Source organism: Salmo salar, chromosome 03 (genome assembly GCF_965601325.2).
Source record: "Salmo salar chromosome 03, fSalSal1, whole genome shotgun sequence".
Taxonomy (NCBI): domain Eukaryota; kingdom Metazoa; phylum Chordata; class Actinopteri; order Salmoniformes; family Salmonidae; genus Salmo; species Salmo salar.
The window spans coordinates 73747438-73764346 of NC_138293.1; the positions used below are offsets into that span (position 1 = coordinate 73747438).

The 16909-nt window shown below is 40.1% G+C and overlaps 2 protein-coding genes across 3 annotated transcripts; one reads left to right on the forward strand and one right to left on the reverse strand.

Moving 5' to 3' along the window:
• Positions 1–3864: 3864 nt before the first annotated feature.
• On the reverse strand, positions 3865–7812 carry LOC106595232 (dehydrogenase/reductase SDR family member 7C-B). Of its 2 annotated transcripts, XM_045715247.2 has the most exons (8): positions 7682–7789; positions 6346–6387; positions 5682–5838; positions 5446–5558; positions 5039–5249; positions 4862–4954; positions 4553–4699; positions 3865–4463 (listed from the first exon to the last, which is right to left on the reverse strand). In XM_045715247.2, the coding sequence occupies exons 2-8, from the start codon at positions 6364–6366 to the stop codon at positions 4231–4233; spliced, it is 975 nt and encodes a 324-aa protein (XP_045571203.1). In that variant the 5' UTR covers positions 6367–6387; positions 7682–7789; the 3' UTR covers positions 3865–4230. The 2 variants fall into 2 exon arrangements, with proteins under 2 accessions (XP_045571203.1, XP_045571204.1); XM_045715248.2 differs by lacking the exon at positions 6346–6387 and having other exon boundaries at positions 7682–7812.
• Positions 7813–8915: 1103 nt separating this feature from the next.
• LOC106595233 (splicing factor U2AF 65 kDa subunit) lies at positions 8916–16414 on the forward strand. Its single transcript, XM_045715249.2, has 12 exons — positions 8916–9144; positions 9896–10070; positions 10197–10300; positions 10469–10620; positions 10748–10864; positions 10975–11113; positions 11237–11332; positions 11725–11744; positions 13908–14030; positions 14151–14237; positions 14342–14584; positions 14774–16414. Exons 1-12 carry the CDS (start codon positions 9096–9098, stop codon positions 14909–14911), a joined length of 1443 nt encoding a protein of 480 aa, XP_045571205.1. The 5' UTR covers positions 8916–9095; the 3' UTR covers positions 14912–16414.
• The last annotated feature ends 495 nt before the right edge of the window (positions 16415–16909 follow it).

The window sequence follows — 16909 nt, forward strand, 5'->3', positions numbered from 1 at the left end:
AGATCCCTCAGGAGACCATCCGCCACCTCATCAGGAGCATGCCCAGGCGTTGTAGGGAGGTCACACAGGCACGTGGAGGCCACACACACTACTGAGCTTCATTTTGACTTGTTTTAAGGACATTACATCAAAGTTGGATCAGCCTGTAGTGTGGTTTTCCACTTTCATTTTGAGTGTGACTCCAAATCCAGACGTCCATGGGTTGATAAATTGGATTTCCATTGATTATTTTTGTGTGATTTTGTTGTCAGCACATTCAACTATGTAAAGAAAAAAATATTTAATAAGATTATTTCATTCATTCAGATCTAGGATGTGTTATTTTAGTGTTCCCTTTATTTTTTTGAGCAGTGTAATAAGATCCTTATAACCAAGAAGTGGGGTTTCCTCAACATATTTCTTAATATACCAACAAGATATATGGGCTTTGAGGTTTTCTTCCACCAGAAAATTCATGGCAGCCTGAATAGAGGAGAGAATGGTTCAAATATATTAACAAATAATAATAATAATATTGCAATTAAAAAATATGATCAAACATGCAACTATTTTATTGTTACCACAGACATCATGAGTCACGTATGGAAGCCAATTCCCACCCACATAATAAAAAGTCAATACTATCTAAAATGTAGAGATGGTAAATAATACCTCTGTATAGCCTCAAGGCATACCACGTCAAGCACCACTTTGAACACCAAAGAGCAGCCAGAAAGATATCAGAGCGACGGTAATGCACCAGCATTACATTCAAGAATACGACTTTCCTGAATTGGATCCTTTGGTGTTCAAAGCCCACTTGACGTGGTATGCCTTGAGGCTATAAAAAATATATATATATATTTTACATTTAACCTTTATTTAACTAGGCAAGTCAGTTAAGAACAAATTATTATTTACAATGACGGCCTAAGAACAGTGGGTTAACTGCCTTGTTCAGGGGCAGAACAACCTTTCGGTTACTGGCCTAATGCTCTAACCACTAGGCTACCTGCCGCGCCATGTTTATTTATTTGTAGCATTGTGTGGTGATTTCCATCTGTCAACTTGAGCACAAACTGATCAACTGTAGGTTACTGATAACAACCACAGCTGCAGGTAGCCTAGAGAAGCCTAAGCACTCTGATTCCCTCTGGGCAAAGGAAGCAAAGCAGTAACGTCATGTATTTATAGCCTAAGCTATGTATTTACAACCTAAATTATATATTAAATATAGGCCCATTTATTTCTGTTAAGAGATAATATGAATGTGATCAAATTTGATTTATATTCGAACTTTGTGCGGCTAAGCTACATAGACCTTTTCAATCCAAAATGATTGACTGCAATTAATCAATCAACACAATAGCGATGGTTTGTTGTGTGATTAACTTTTTAATTACAGATGCAAAGTCCTACATGATGCAACCCTGCATAAAGCAAGCTCAGCACGTTAGCTCTATTGACCACTCACAGTTGTTGTCTCTGTGTCTGTGTAAATGACCAGGAGTCCTCCCTAGGGTGAGGACTTAATATCTCAACATTTTATAGGACACATCACTGCACGCTATACTCCTTTGTAAACTGGTCATCTCTGTATACCCGGCGCAAGACCCACTGGATGATGCTTATTTATAAAACCCTGTTAGACCTCACTCCCCCCTATCTGAGATACGTACTGCAACTCTCATCCTCCACATACAACACCCGTTCTGCCAGTCACATTCTGTTAAAGGTCCCCAAAGCACACTCATCCCTGGGTCGCTAGTCTTTTCAGTTCGCTGCAGCTAGCGACTGGAAAGAGCTGCAACAAACACTCAAACTGGACAGTTTTATCTCCATCTCTACATTCAAAGACTCAATCATGGACACTTACTGACACTTCGTGTGATGTATTGTTGTCTCTACCTTTTTGCCCTTTGTGCTGTTGTCTGTGCCTAACAATGTTTGTACCATGTTTGTGCTGCTACCATGTTGTGCTGCTGCCATGTGTGGTTGTCATGTTGTGCTGCTACCATGTATTGTCTTGTTCCTGCAATTTTATGTTGTTGTCTTATGTCTCTCTTTATGTAGTGTTGTGGTGTCTCTTTTGTCATGATATTTTCATGTCCTGACCAGTAAAAGGGGTTAGTTGTTATTGTAGTTTGGTCAGGGCGTGGCAGGGGGGGTTTGTTTTGTGTGTTTCAAGGGTTTTTGATTTATGTTCTATATTTTCTATTTCTATGTTTATTCTAGTTTTCTATTTCTATGTTGAGTTTTTCAATGACCTCCAATTAGAGGCAGCTGGTTGTTGTTGTCTCTAATTGGAGGCCATATTTAAGTGTGTTCGTTTTTCACTTGTGTTTGTGGGTGGTTGTTTCCTGTATAGTCTGTGCACCTTACGGGACTGTTTTCGTCGTTTGTTTTGTTTAAGTTTTTTTTCTTTAATAAAGTAAAGAAGATGATCAATATACCCGCTGCATTTTGGTCCACTCCTTACGACAACTGTGACAGATATGTGTTTTGTCCTACATTTAAAGTTAGGCCCTATCCCCACAGGAGACCTTTGGCCTCTTGGTAGGCCGTTATTGTAAATAAGAATTTGTTATTAATTGACTTGCCTAGTTAAATTAAGGTTAGAAAAAAAGTATCTCAAAATGTTGACTTACGTATCTCAAAATTTGTAGATACTACCTAGAAATGTTTAGATAGTATAATAATTTTCTAAGGTCAAATGCAGACGTTTTTTAAATTCTCAATATCAAATCATTGCTGGGTAACAATTAAGTACCTTACAGTGATTGTTTTCAAAATTGTTTTCAAATAGCAAAGAGCAATTTCTCAAGCAATAATTTTGCTAGGACTGTCTGGGAGTGGTCTGAGTAGGGAGGGAAAAACTGAGAACGAGTTGTTATTGGCAGAGTAGTTTGGAACAATATTTAATTGGACTATTAACTAATTTACCGCCTGTTGATGTCACCAGGCAGGCCAAAACTCCACCCCACCAAAACAGAATGACATTTCAAACTGTTCTTACACTAAAAGGGCATTATCATAATTTTCAAAATTTCACAGTATTATTCAAACCTGTGTGGAAATATATATAAAACACAGTAAAACACGTTTTTGACTTCACTGGGCCTTTACATTTTTGGGGGGTGGAGGAAATGGGATTCCATAGTCATGACAGTTTACCTTTGACAGAAGAGCTGTAACACATTTGCCCCTGAAAGACTCAGGTACATAAGTTGACAATAGATCTACCTCCTTCTTGCTCGTAAAATTGTAGCGTAGCACCGCGCTATCCTGTTGTCCTGTGCCAAGAGAGTAAAATGTTATTTATACGTGTAACATATTATATTCCCTGCAGTCATGCGTTCCTAATTAGGAACGTTCCCAAGTGGGCCATGCATGAACACCGGCCTCGAGTTACTATAACCCCCTGGTTGTAAATGGCAATCCCTGCTCTGTTCCACGCTCACCTTCGCCGTCCAGGTTGATAGAAAAGCAGAGGTTGTGTCGGTCATGTTTTACTGTCAAGTCGCTATTAGGACTCAATACACTAAAGGCAGACATGAGTATTCAAAACCTTTACAGAATGAGGTGTGCTGTTCAATGCATAGACGCGAAAAATCAATTTTCGTGAAGCCATATCGATTTTCTTGTTCAAGAGTCAGTTCTCGCTCTTGGCTGTGCGCCATCTTTCCCAATGCAATTCCATTGATGCCCACTAGCCGGCGTAAAATAGTTACTTCATGACTATAATGAGTTGAGATTGTAATTAAATTACCATCCACCTCTGTCACAAAATACAATTATGAGTCTTCAATTCCATCTGTAGGCTACAAAGTGGTCTCTTTACCAATGTTACATATATTATGAAAGGTAAAGACAAGGAGACAGAGGTCAAAACAAGGTTTATTTCTAGGCTCAGTAGGCCTAATATACGGTTCCCAATAACACAAACAACAGTTTCCCTCATTTCTGCTATATGACAGTTCTACTGAAGCAAGTTGTGTACCTTATGAGCTACCCAAGTTATTTTAGTTTCCAAGTAAACATTTTTCTAACATCTTTTTCAGTCACCTGTGTCCATTCAGCATTGAAAACATTCTAACATTTCAATAATCGTTTTGTCTTCTTCTCTTTTCATTCCGGTCTCAGCTGGTCCTCCATATTTGACAGTAATAAGTGTTGGCCCAACACATCATCTTATCCCCAGGTGTATGTGGTGTGTATCCAGAATCCAGTGCCAATCCAATTCTATGTTGACTACAGCTCCTCTGAGTCTGCTAAAGCTGCAATATTATTCACTCCTGCAGCATTATTCACTCCTGCAGCCATCACAGCGAAAAATACATTTGGGAAAAGGGATCTGGCATAGATGGCCATCTTGGGGAGGGAGTGAGCCATAACCACCTCTCTCTTCTTGCTGTTCAGAATCTTCAGGATCTCATTGGCAGCCTCTACTGGTGTGATGCCCATAACCTTCTGTTTGGAGAAGACTGGGAGGGGGGGCAGGATAAGGTTGGTTAGAGTAGTCAGACCAACACAACACACAGTTTTAAGATCATCAACTGAGACAGCAGCTTACTTGACCAGATGGACTTCTTGGTCTTTTCCCCAGGTGGAGGGGAGATGATGAAGGTGTGGTTGACAGTGCTGACAGAGATGCCATACTCCTGGACCTCAGCCCGCAGACAGTCAAAGAAGGCTTGGACCGCATGCTTAGAGGCAGCATCTGAAACCCAGCAGAAGCCAAATTCAGACCCTGATCTCCCGCTCATACAATTGTTTTATTATTGAGGGAACTCATACTGTACATCTGAATACCTGTTCATTTAAACTTCATCAAACTACATTCAGAAGTAGGCCTACTGTCGGTATGAAAATGACAACTCACAAGTGGCACGGAAAGGCATTGCCAGCTTGCCCTGGATGCTGTTGACCAGAATCACATGGCCAGTCCTCCTCGACATCATGGATGGCAGAAAACCTACAGAAGGGACCAATGTAACACAACTCTCAAACTCAAATTCCTTTTAACTGAGTTCAATTATGCTCTGTTGTGATATAGTACCCTTAGCCAATGTGATAGGGCCAAAGTAGTTATTGTCCATAACTAGCTTGTCCATCTTCAGTGATGTGCTCTGTACTGGGGCCTTGACTTTAAGGTTGCTGTTGAGAATGAGCACATCCACACAGCCATAACACTCCAGCGTCTCTGCGATCACATCTGGCATGCTGTTCATGTCACCAAAATCCACCAGCACAAGCTTAGGAGGGAAGGTCTAGGAAAGGGAAAGAGGATTTCACAATGATGCAGGACCAAATTATCGTAATATATGGTTATTAATCTTTAGGATATTCATGATCACTTTACAATTTATGCATATTCATATAAATGCTAATAAAACTAAACTTTGCATCAGGCATATAAAGACCATATAATTGCTCTGTTGGGTTTAAGAGTTATGACATACTTACTAATTTAGGGTCTGCAGCGCTAGTCAGGTTATCAGCAAAACCTTCAAGTTTTCCCCAAGTTTTTCCGCAAAGGATGACTCTAGCTCCTCCCTCGTGAAACAACTTTGCACATTCTGCAAAGGTTTAGATTAATACATTTACAGACAGAATACTGTTTTAGTAACAATGTAATAACAGTTTTCTACGTACACTTTATATCTGAGCTTTGTTTTTCAAAATCAAAACAAAGGATTTACCCTTTCCCAGTCCTGTTAAGGCATCTGTTATCACGACCACCTTGTTGCGTACCGTTGCTGTGGACAAGAACTTGAGCACCAGACTGTGCAGGAAAATAACCGCTGCTGTTACCACCACCACAACAGGCACCAGCAGAATAGCAGCTGGGTCCATACTCTGGAAAAGACCAATGGGAATATCATTTTCAGTAGCATATAGTGCTATGTTTTAGTGTTTAGTGAGAACTTGATAGTTTTGAATTAAAAATACAGGCAGTAAATGTATTGTTCGGAAGTATGCAGTGCATTCTTATAGAAATACACATTGGTCTACAGTCCATTATATGATATGATGAAAGCATGTTCAAGATGAATCAATAATCAATGGATTGACTAATGGATGAGGAGTGATTACATAGAATAAGAATTCAATTCAAATTCTATGGGTGATTATATAATCAAAGTGAGAATAGTGTGGCCTTCCCTGTGGCTCAGTTGGTAGAGCATGGTGTGTGCAACACCAGGGTTGTGGGTTCGATTCCCACGGGGGGCTGGTACAAAAAAAAAATGCATGAAATGAAAATGAAATGTATGTATTCACTATTGTAAGTCGCTCTGGATAAGAGCGTCTGCTAAATGACTAAAATGTAAGAATATTGAACATTCTCAAAAATGTATTTCATACCAACAGATATTCCAGGTCCATGATTTTGGTATCCAAAAGACCCTGTTAAAGACAACCGTTAAAGGTCCAATGCAGATGTTTTGATCTCAATATCAAATCATTTCTGGCAACAATTAGTACCTTACTGTGATTGTTTTCAATTAAAATGGTCAAAAAGAAGAAAAAATGCTTTTTAGAAAAGAGACATTTCTCAAATAAGAATTTAGCTAGGACTGACTGGGAGTGGTCAGAGTTGGAGGGGAAAACTGAAAATTAGGTGTTATTGGCTGAGAGTGTTGGAGCTCTCTTTCTTATTGGTCTATTAGCTAATTTACCAACTGGTGATGTCAACTCCATCCCACCAAAACAGGCTGATATTTCAGGTAGTCCTTTCAAACAGCTCTTACACTTAAAGGGTGTTATCATCATGTTCAAAATTTCACAGTATTATTCAAACCTCATAGTGTGGAAATGTATATAAAATACAGAAAAATCACATTTTGAATGCACTGGGCCTTTAAGCCTTTAGTTACTCTTATAACTCTGAAATGGACACAGAAGAGACAGATATTGACCATGTACTGTAGTGACAGAGCAAGTTAAAAGATAGAGCTTATGATCCCTCTAATAAATGCTGTCTGGTTGTTTCATCAGAAGGAGCTAAACATACTCCTTGATACATGACCTCAAATTATCACAAAGGGCAAAGTGAAACCCATCTTTAGTTAGGACAGCGTCAATGTGAAGCATACCGAATATGTCAGACAGTCAAGGTGACTCAACATTTCATAGTTCATTCATACAGTATAAGATACAGTCACTTTACAGTGACTTTCTCTCCTCAGATTACTATATCTTTGCAATAACCACATACGACAATCCCAGTTTGTCCCATTACAGTTTAAGTGTGATTGGTCCACAGTTTTTGTTCTACTGGGTGTTGTAATAGCACTTAAGCCACAGTTTATCATGTACTGTACAGTGTGTGTCTGTCCAAAGGGAGGCTCCAAATATCCCCTAACCTAAAAATACTATAGCAACGTTATTTTCAAAAGCTGTACGGTAACATCAGCACAACTGCAAGATAAACTTAATAGATCCAAGAATAACATGGATGTAACAAATGCAATAAAGACACAATGTGAAAAAAACTAAAGACCGTAATCATAGATGTTATCCTGCCATCCCTCACAACTACAATGAAATCAGAACATGGAACTATACAGTTACAGTAACAAGTTTCCCTGTGTCTCAACACAAAACGTGCAAATACTGTCCTGGCCGGGTGTCATTGGCTGACTGTCTCCATTTCACCCCTATGGTATGGTTTGATACATTTCACACAACCGCCACTTACGGTTTGGGTTGGCTAGACCTCTGGTGGAAAGATGTCTGCTAGTATTCCTGGTTAGGTCTTCTCATTTGGGACAATGTTCCCAGCCCCAGCCCATTCAGAGTGTAGCTCTGACCAGCAGTCGTCGTCGTCCCCCCGCCCCCCCCCCCCCCCCCGGCAATACTTTGGGATTTGAGCTCTTTTAATAGCGCACAGCTGAGTCAGTAATTTTCCATGCATGTTGTATACAAAGAAATAGATAAATGTCAGAGTAGGTAGACATTAACTAGAGCATCTCCGTGCTCTGTAACCATTACAATTAGAGGGGGTAAACCACAGACATGTTTAAACGTTTGTTACATGTTACAGAGTCTTTCATTATGTTTAGCATGGCAAGGCAGCTCACACCTCCAGGAGGCAGAGGAGGTGGGGGAGATGGTGTCCCATTGCTAAGGCCCTGCTCTATTTAGCTCTGTTTTCATTTAGTGCACCACAAAGCAAGGATATGGCATAGAAAATAAACTGAATCACACACACTCACACAGATGTACCAGTGAGCATGCATAGCCTACACACACAGACAGAAAGACAGACACATACACACACAGGGCCGGCTTACCAAACGGGTATGCAGGGCACGTGCCATGGGGCCCCGACCTCCAGGGGACTCCACCCCTCCCCTCCCCCCAAAAGAAAAGTTAATATTATAATTTTATTTTGGGGCATTGAGAGCAGCCTGGAGGTCGGGCCCCCCAGATAGCATATTATGAACACATCGGTTGAGGGCCCCCCAGATAGCAAATGAACATGTCATTAGCCATGGCAAAATATATAGAATAGTAAAAAAAAATGCTTTAAAAATTGAAGATTTTCTCTAAGTCTCATGGCACATCGGCCCCAGATGTGCAGTCCAGCCCTGCACACACACACACATGCATGCATTGTTTTGTCAGCTTCACAGTTTATTTGAGCTGTCTTATTCCATGCCAAATGTTGACCCAATGTCTCCATCTCCAACCTATATCAAATAAGCTTTATTATAAGTGTTGTAGAGAAAACATGTTGCTGTCTTCTCATCTTTTTACTAATTAATCCTCACGTGGCATTCAGTTTCTCATATTGATTACGATTACAGGGTTGACTAAAACTCTACAAAGTGTGATTGCTCTTGAACGCTCCCCTTGCTACGATATTCCCAGATCTGCACACTCTTGGAATGTTTGGATACTCTCTCATCTGGGTTGCTGCTGTGTAGCTATGTTCTATCACTCTGTGGAATGGGTAGCTCTTCAGTTTGACTGGGCGACTGGAAAAATCCATGGAGCCGTCTACTACAGCACTGTGCAATTACAGCTAGCTGGACTGGACAGCCAAGTCTGATCCGTCAAGGCAGTCAGGCAGATACAGAATATCATCGGTTTAAAATATTGCATTAATCATGGCTGATTTTGAGGAATTCGAAAAACAGCTGAGCGAGAACCGACAGGGTGATTTCCCATTTTATTTCAGCTTTCAGTTTTGGATGTGTTGCAATGGTTCTAGCTATCTAGAAGCTTTTAGATAGCTAACTAACATTAGCTAGCTAACTAGCATGCATCGCTGTGGTTATGTGGCTAGTTGTCAAGTTAGCTAGATAGCTTTGCTAAAAGAGCTAGTCCTGCTATATGCAGATGGAGCCTATTTGACTAGCTAGCTAATTTAACCATTAGCCACTCAATTTATTGATTAGCAAACATGGCATGGCTATAGTTCGAGTGAATTAGCTTATCTGACGTTACCTAGCTAAATTGATAGTTAGTTAACTAGCTAACTATAGCTGCACCAGATATCTAGATGCACTCACTGATCTATTGCACTAGCCATCTAGAGTTACTTAGCTAGCTAGTTACCAAGATAATCAAGCTAGCTATCCCAGACTGACTGAACAATTGCGTTTGCTTGGTCAGCTTGCAGGTAGGTTAGCTATATCTTGGTCCATAATAAGCATCCCACTGGAATGTTATGAACTTATTTCTGTCAAATCTATTCACATAGCTGGAAGCAGCTTCTGTGTATTTTACCCCGATCAAATTAAGTTTATTCAAGAGTTCATACTAGCTTATTCCAACCCCTCTCTGCATGTTAGGTATGTCAGGTGTATTAAAGTGACCCACTGTGCTTAATGATGCTGAAGCATGATTGTATATAGCTACCAAAAGCTTGGCTTATGTTCCATCCTTTCTCTTCCCACCCACATAGAGAGAGAGAAGGAGAGACGCAAGAAGAGGAGCGGCAGTGGGTCCCAGAGCCGCAGTGAGAAACATCGCAGCTGGAGCAAAGACCGGGGCAACCGGAGCCGAGAGAAGCGAAGCCGCAGTAGAGACAGGAAGAGCCGGGAGCAGAGGAGCACCTCGCGGGATCACAAGAAGCACAGGTGAGTATTTAGCCCCTGGTACAGTACCTGGAGCCACTCACTGACAGCATGTCAGGTATACTAAGGTATTGCCTTTTCAGTGTTACCTTTGCCAACAATGAGCCAACATGTATTCTGTTTACTCAGCTATTCTCCACGAAGAACAAGGAGGAAAAGGACCTGCAGATACTGGGATGTGCCTCCCCCTGGCTTTGAACACATCACACCATTGCAGTACAAAGCTATGCAAGGTATCTGTCAGCTTCTCTTTGCCTGTTAAGTGGCTAATATCCCACTGTAATGTTCCCCTGTTTTATTTATTTCCTGTTAAGTTCATACATGTAAGAATTAATTGTCAAGAACAGTGCCAGTTACCAAGGTTGTGTGAAGTTTCTCTTACTCTCTACTTTTCCCTTCAGCGGCTGGGCAGATACCCACAATAGCCCTGCTGGCATCATCTGCCACTAGTGGGTTGGCAGTAACACCCACCCAAGTGCCCATAGTTGGCAGTCAGATGACTAGGCAGGCTCGACGTCTCTATGTTGGCAATATACCCTTTGGTGTGACAGAGGTAAACTTCCCAGAGGACTTACGTTGTCTTGCACATTGAAGTGACAACATCGTATTTCAAGGTATTTTTGCAGTTACTGTATGGGTTTCAGCTGTTATTTTTTCCTTTTATTTATTTATGTTTTTAGGAGTCCATGGCAGAGTTCTTCAATGCCCAAATGAGGCTTGCAGGCCTATCGCCAGCCCCTAGCGTCCCTATGCTTGCTGTGCAGATAAATCAGGAGAAAAACTTTGCATTCCTAGAGGTAGGTTGCCTTGTGTCCTCTCTCTTCTGTATATGTTGGTGTGTAACATTAGTTGCCTTGCATAACTTACTAAAACTGTCTAACTCCCTGTTTGGCATCTTCCTCTCCAGTTTCGGTCTGTCGATGAGACCACACAGGCCATGGCTTTCGATGGAATCATTTTCCAAGGTCAGTCGTTGAAGATGAGACGACCACATGACTACCGGCCTCTACCTGGCATTTCAGAGCAACCTGCTTTTCATGTCCCAGGTTTGTACAGTGGCAACATGCTTTCTTAGTTATGTAGTTCACATTCATAGCACCAGTAGATATCAGTTACAGTACAGGTATATTGCAGTTGAACGTGTTTTATTGTTGTTTTTGTCTCTGTAGGTGTCGTGTCCACAGTGGTACCAGACTCCCCACATAAACTGTTTATTGGAGGCCTACCCAACTATCTCAATGATGATCAGGTACTTCACTCAAACAGTCATTTCACATTGACAACACAAGCATACCTTACCCTTCTCATTTGTATTACTTTCTTGAACTGGTCACTGAAGTGACAGACTTACAGTGTTCTGGTTGGGTGGGGGAGAAGTGACCTTTGTCCTTTACACTTACAACCATGTTGAGGCCACAGGAGGTTGGTGGCACCGTAATTGGGGAGCACGGGCTTGTGGGAATGACTGGAGCGGAATCAGTGGAATGGTATCCAGGAGTTTGATACCATTCCATTGACTCCATTCCAGACATTATTATGAGCTGTCCTCCCCTCAGCAGCCTCCACTGGTTGAGATACAGTGAGCTAAATAAAGCTTATAGGCACACGTGAATAAACATACTAGGGAGTAACAATGGGAATAACATTTGGCCTAAAGTAGACAGTATGAACTTAACTGTAGCTGACGCTCTTTCCCTGGCCCTGAGTCCATGGCAGGCGTTTAGTAGTGTAGAGATGCTTATAAGAACTAACACATTCAGCACTGACAGCATTTGCTTCAGTCACACCCAGCAGGTGTGAGAGTGCTTTTGTGCAAAGCACAATGTACACCCTACCCAAAGGAGAAGTTTCTGTTTGAAAAACATTGAATAATTGACCTTCAATTGAATTACAATTTTCTTAAAATTCATATTTTTTCAGGTTCTGTTTTCATTGTGTCTACAATTTGGCCAGTGTTGTATGGAAATCAAAATATGAATGTAGTATTTATGTCTGATATTTGTGAAGATGCCAGTAACTCCTCCTTTTATGCAGTTTGTTGTTACACTTCTGTTAGCAATCATGAGATTACATTTCATTAGCATTATTCATTAGCATTAGTTAATGTGAACACATTATTTTTCACTCCATGAATCGCTCTGTGTTTGAATAAAAACTCAGCTAGTGATTTCATGACTGAACTAAATTGTGAATGAATATTTACACATATTATTTATGCATAATCATCAACCCAGTTTCAATCTCGTTCACTTGATTTCAGCGATAACAATAGTATCTCTATCAGATAAGTAGTTTATAGTCACTAATGGTCCCATGAAAACATACTTTTGAATGGGATAAATGCATGACCACCTGCTAGCAGGAGCTATAAGTATATGAATGGGGTGGTTAATAGGCTTGATTATCAGTACTCCAGTGAGTGAAAATTGTAACTGTTCAGCTGTATGCTAATTTCTCATTTTAACCATGCTTATTTGACAAAGGTAAGCAAAGTCCAGTTCATAAGATGCAGCGAGGTAACATGTCCTAGATATCACAATATGTAGGCTTGAGTAAAATTCCTGGTTAAGTCAAATGGTCGCCAACAACCGTATTCCATGATTCCTCACACCAAACACATATTAAGCTCTGACTGCTACATCTTCACTCCAAGTTCCAGATAGATTGGGAAACGGCAGAGTTCTGCAATGTTGTTGTGCACTAAATGAATTGGATTCTAACTTTCCATTCCTCCTGATTTCTTTCTAAACAGTACCCTGATGTTTATTTTCTTATTCTTTTTTACTCTTGCAGTCACTGCTACTGCTTTGATACTCACAGCTCTTTCATTTTTGTTCCCCCACTTTGTCCCCAGCTAGGGGCCTGTAAGATCGTTAAGTCTGCGCTCATAATTTGTTCAGTAGTACTGATCTACTGCTGCCATGCCAACATGTAACACAAGGCAAGTAAGACATTCCGTTCCTCCCACGGATACACTCCTAGCCAGCAGGTTCCCTTCCTGGCTACTCTTTCTCTCTCTCCCATCACTCTTTTGAAACGCGTTAAGGACTAAATTAGTTAGGGGTGGGATACAATAAACAGATACCTGATTAATGTTAGGTTTTGGGGTGGTTCTCAGCCTTAAAAATAAAGTTAAGACTGTGTTAACATGATGTACTGTCATGAAACAAGTGCATTTTGTAGATGAAGTGATAGCCAATCAGTTTACTTTGATGATGGGTTCATCATTTTCATAGCTCAGGTGAAGTAGTAAACAAATATAAGTACTGGATTTTATAGTCAGTGCACAATTTTCAGCACAACTTGTGTTATTACTGTTTAATAACTTTATATTATTGTTAAGTAAATGAATGTCTGGTAAAATATGAATAAAATGAAATACATTACACAAAGTTTGTTAATCCAGTGCTGTCTATCTGTTTTGTCATACAGAAAATCAGTCATTCAGGGCTCTTTCAAAAAACTCATATATAGTTTCCCTGGATTATTGTGGATTTAGTATATGTCATACTTAAATAGAGTTTGTCTGTAAAACATCAGCCGTTGTATGTATATACAAATTATTACCAAACAATTGATTTGCTTCGTAATTAAGCAATCTTAATCTCATCACACTGAAACTGATAAACGTTCTACAATTATTTAAAAACATTTAATACAAGATACAAATATTTAGTTTTCTTTGACCATGTCATTTATTGCACTTCTCCAGGCCATTCACCTTGGTATGATTTCTCTCCTCATGACTATTAAATGGAGGCTTAGAATTCATTCAGTAGAATATGTGGTGGATTCATATTACCCTGTTTATGCCTCTGCTTGTCTTCATCTGTTATGCAGGTAAAGGAGCTCTTGACATCATTCGGACCAGTCAAAGCTTTCAACCTAGTCAAGGACAGTGCCACGTCACTATCCAAAGGTTATGCCTTTTGTGAATATGTTGACATCAGTGCTACTGATCAGGTACGGATGAGCAAATGCTATGCTTTCTCATGGTTATGGTTTATCATATTTTGGTGTCAAATCAATCTTGTTTTTAAGGTTCTATTCCATATTTGAAAAGTTTCTGTGTATGTTTGTCAGGCGGTGGCTGGGCTCAATGGCATGCAACTGGGTGACAAAAAGCTCATCGTCCAGAGAGCAAGTGTGGGGGCCAAAAACGCCAATCCGGTGAGCGCAGTTCCCTTGTGCATTTTGAATTGCAAGAAACAAATGTGAGTACCAGCAGTCTAAATGTGTCGTCTGTCTGACCTGTTTTCCTTCCTCCCACCTAGACTGCCATCATCGAGACCCCGGTGACACTGCAGGTGCCTGGGCTGCAGGGACTTCAGAACTCTTGGCTGCCCACGGAGGTGCTGTGCCTGCTCAACATGGTGATGCCTGAGGAGCTGGTGGACGACGAGGACTACGAGGAGATCCTGGAGGACATCAGTGAGGAGTGCTGCAAGTACGGCAGCGTGCGCTCCATCGAGATTCCCCGGCCTGTCGATGGAGTGGGGGTCCCTGGCTGTGGCAAGGTAAAAGGTTGAACTGAGGTTATTCAATACAGAATGAGACTCTGCTCTTCACTGTTGTTAAACATAAGTAATTGGTCTGAACAAAATAACAAACTGTAATACACCACATGAAGTATGAATTGTTGTTGAAGTAACGTATGTATTTGCTATTTGGATCCTGATGAGGTTGATGGTTCTTTTTTGTTTCAGATCTTTGTGGAGTACGTTTCTGCTGTAGACTGTCAGAAAGCCATGCAGGCCCTCACTGGCCGCAAGTTTGCCAACAGAGTGGTGGTCACCAAATACTATGATCCAGACATGTATCACAGACAGGAGTTCTCAGGGTAGAGGGGAAACAGGAGGCAATACATGGAATTAACTGGGACCTCCTCTTTCCTGCTTCCTCAAACCTGGTTTCAGCTCTTCAGTATCGTGTGTTCTCTCTCCAGTATTCACAGCTAGTACGTTGTAACCCTATCCTCATTTACTACAGTACAGATTTTTAGGAAAAAATACTAGATTTTTACATGCGTCTTTTAGATACTCTGATATATTACACCAACCAAAAATATCTGTGTGCAGTGAATGAATTTAGTCTGAAATGTATACAAACAAATAAAACCATGCTATTTGTGTAGGATTCCCTTTGCAGAAGTAGTATGAATGTCATGTGTACTTAGATCTAAAACCAGACTACTGTAACATAGCCAGTGTTGCTGTCTTTCTTAACTCTGGAGTCAATGAGATGATACAAAAGTGAAATGTTTAGATTTCTATTCTGAGCACAAGCTGTTTTCTTATTTTGTCTCTTAACTTAAAGAATTGTTAAGTCGAGATGTACCTATATTTGATAGCTATCATACTTTCACTGTGTGATTCTGAGAAGTAACTAACAGTGAAGTGTTTTGTATACCCCCAGAGTCAGATGAACTTGTGAATACCATGTTTATGTCTCTGCATCCAGTATGAAGGAAGTTAGAGGTAGTTTCACGGGCCAAGTACCATAGACTTCCAGTCATTGCGCTAACGCTAGTTAGAAACTTCCTTCAAACTGCACGTAGAGACATAAAAATGGTTTCCACAGGTTCGTCTCACTCTAGGGAAGTAGAAAGCATTTCCAAAATCCTGAAGTTTAAAACTCAAACACCTAAAACTTGTGTTAGAAAAACACTCTCAACACTAATAATGACAAATGGTGAACAAAACAATTGTTTCAACAAAGTCATGATTTGGGCATTTTCACAGCGGTTTAAACCCATAACCTTGAAATTTGCAGATTGTTTTGTGTTCGTGTTCTGGATTAAGAATTTGTGTCATTTAGATTGTAGCAACAAATTACAAGGTCACAAAAAGACCATACTGGCAATAGAAATGGACATTATGCATAGTTTTTTGAATAAGAAATAGTTGGTCATCCTACAGGAAAGGAGGAGATTTTAGAAGATGTGCTTTTAATTTATGTAAATAATGTATGTAGCTAATGTATATCCTGTGTTTTTGTTATCTGATGCTTTCGCAATTGTATGGAAGAAAATTGGTTAATTTATTTTTACCCAAAGGTTTTTTAAGCTTCATGAAAATTGCAGACGTGAGTTGCACATCATTACAGTGAGACTACCTTTGAGTGTTTTATTATGTACTGTATATCACATACGATTACAACAAAAACAGTATGCTTCATTATGGGTACATTGGAAATCAGCTTTTAACTAAATAAATGCAGTTCATTGATTCAAAAGAATTATAAATACTGTTTTTGTAAATGTGGTTTTGAATGTGCCAAACGGAAAGCATTTTTATGTACACATCTAACCTGCCACTGCCATGCCTTGAATAAATGCCTGCATCCTCTGTCAGTCTATAATATCATTATTGTTGCTTTGAAATAAGGCTGATGTCAATTTCAGGACAGGGGCATCTTGTGAGATCAGATCAGGTGAGGAAATGTGAATATACTGTGAACTCACACCAGACTGATTATCAGTTCAGCTATCCGTCAGTAGAAGGCAGCAAAGTTGAGCTTTATCAGGCTGGTCTCATAGACTAGACATAACATAGTAAACGAAAATCCAGGACACTCAAATTAGTATAATATGTTAATAAGACATAAGAAAAAAGGTTACTTAAGGCAAAAATGAAAGGAGGGTATATATAACACAAATGTGTATCAACCCAAAGGTTGCATGTTTGAATCTCATCACGGACAAGCATTTGAGCTAATTTGTAACTTTGCAACCACTTGCTACTTTTGAGCTACTTTGCAACTACTTAGCATGTGAACAAACCCTTTCCCTAACCCTGACCTTAACCCTTTAACCTAACTCTTAACCCTAATCTTAACCAGGG

Bases quoted from the DNA above. Each gene is read 5' to 3' on its own strand.
- LOC106595232 (XM_045715247.2), bottom strand. From the start codon at position 6,366: ATGGACCTGGAATATCTGTTG. The intron at 5,839-6,345 runs GTATGAAATACA...GGTCTTTTCCAG, and splicing joins TGGACCTGGAATATCTGTTG to AGTATGGACCCAGCTGCTAT. The intron at 4,955-5,038 runs GTACTATATCAC...TCCCTTCTGTAG, and splicing joins CCCTATCACATTGGCTAAGG to GTTTTCTGCCATCCATGATG.
- LOC106595233 (XM_045715249.2), top strand. From the start codon at position 9,096: ATGGCTGATTTTGAGGAATTCGAAAAACAGCTGAGCGAGAACCGACAG. The intron at 10,301-10,468 runs GTATCTGTCAGC...TTTTCCCTTCAG, and splicing joins GCAGTACAAAGCTATGCAAG to CGGCTGGGCAGATACCCACA. The intron at 10,865-10,974 runs GTAGGTTGCCTT...CTTCCTCTCCAG, and splicing joins AAAACTTTGCATTCCTAGAG to TTTCGGTCTGTCGATGAGAC.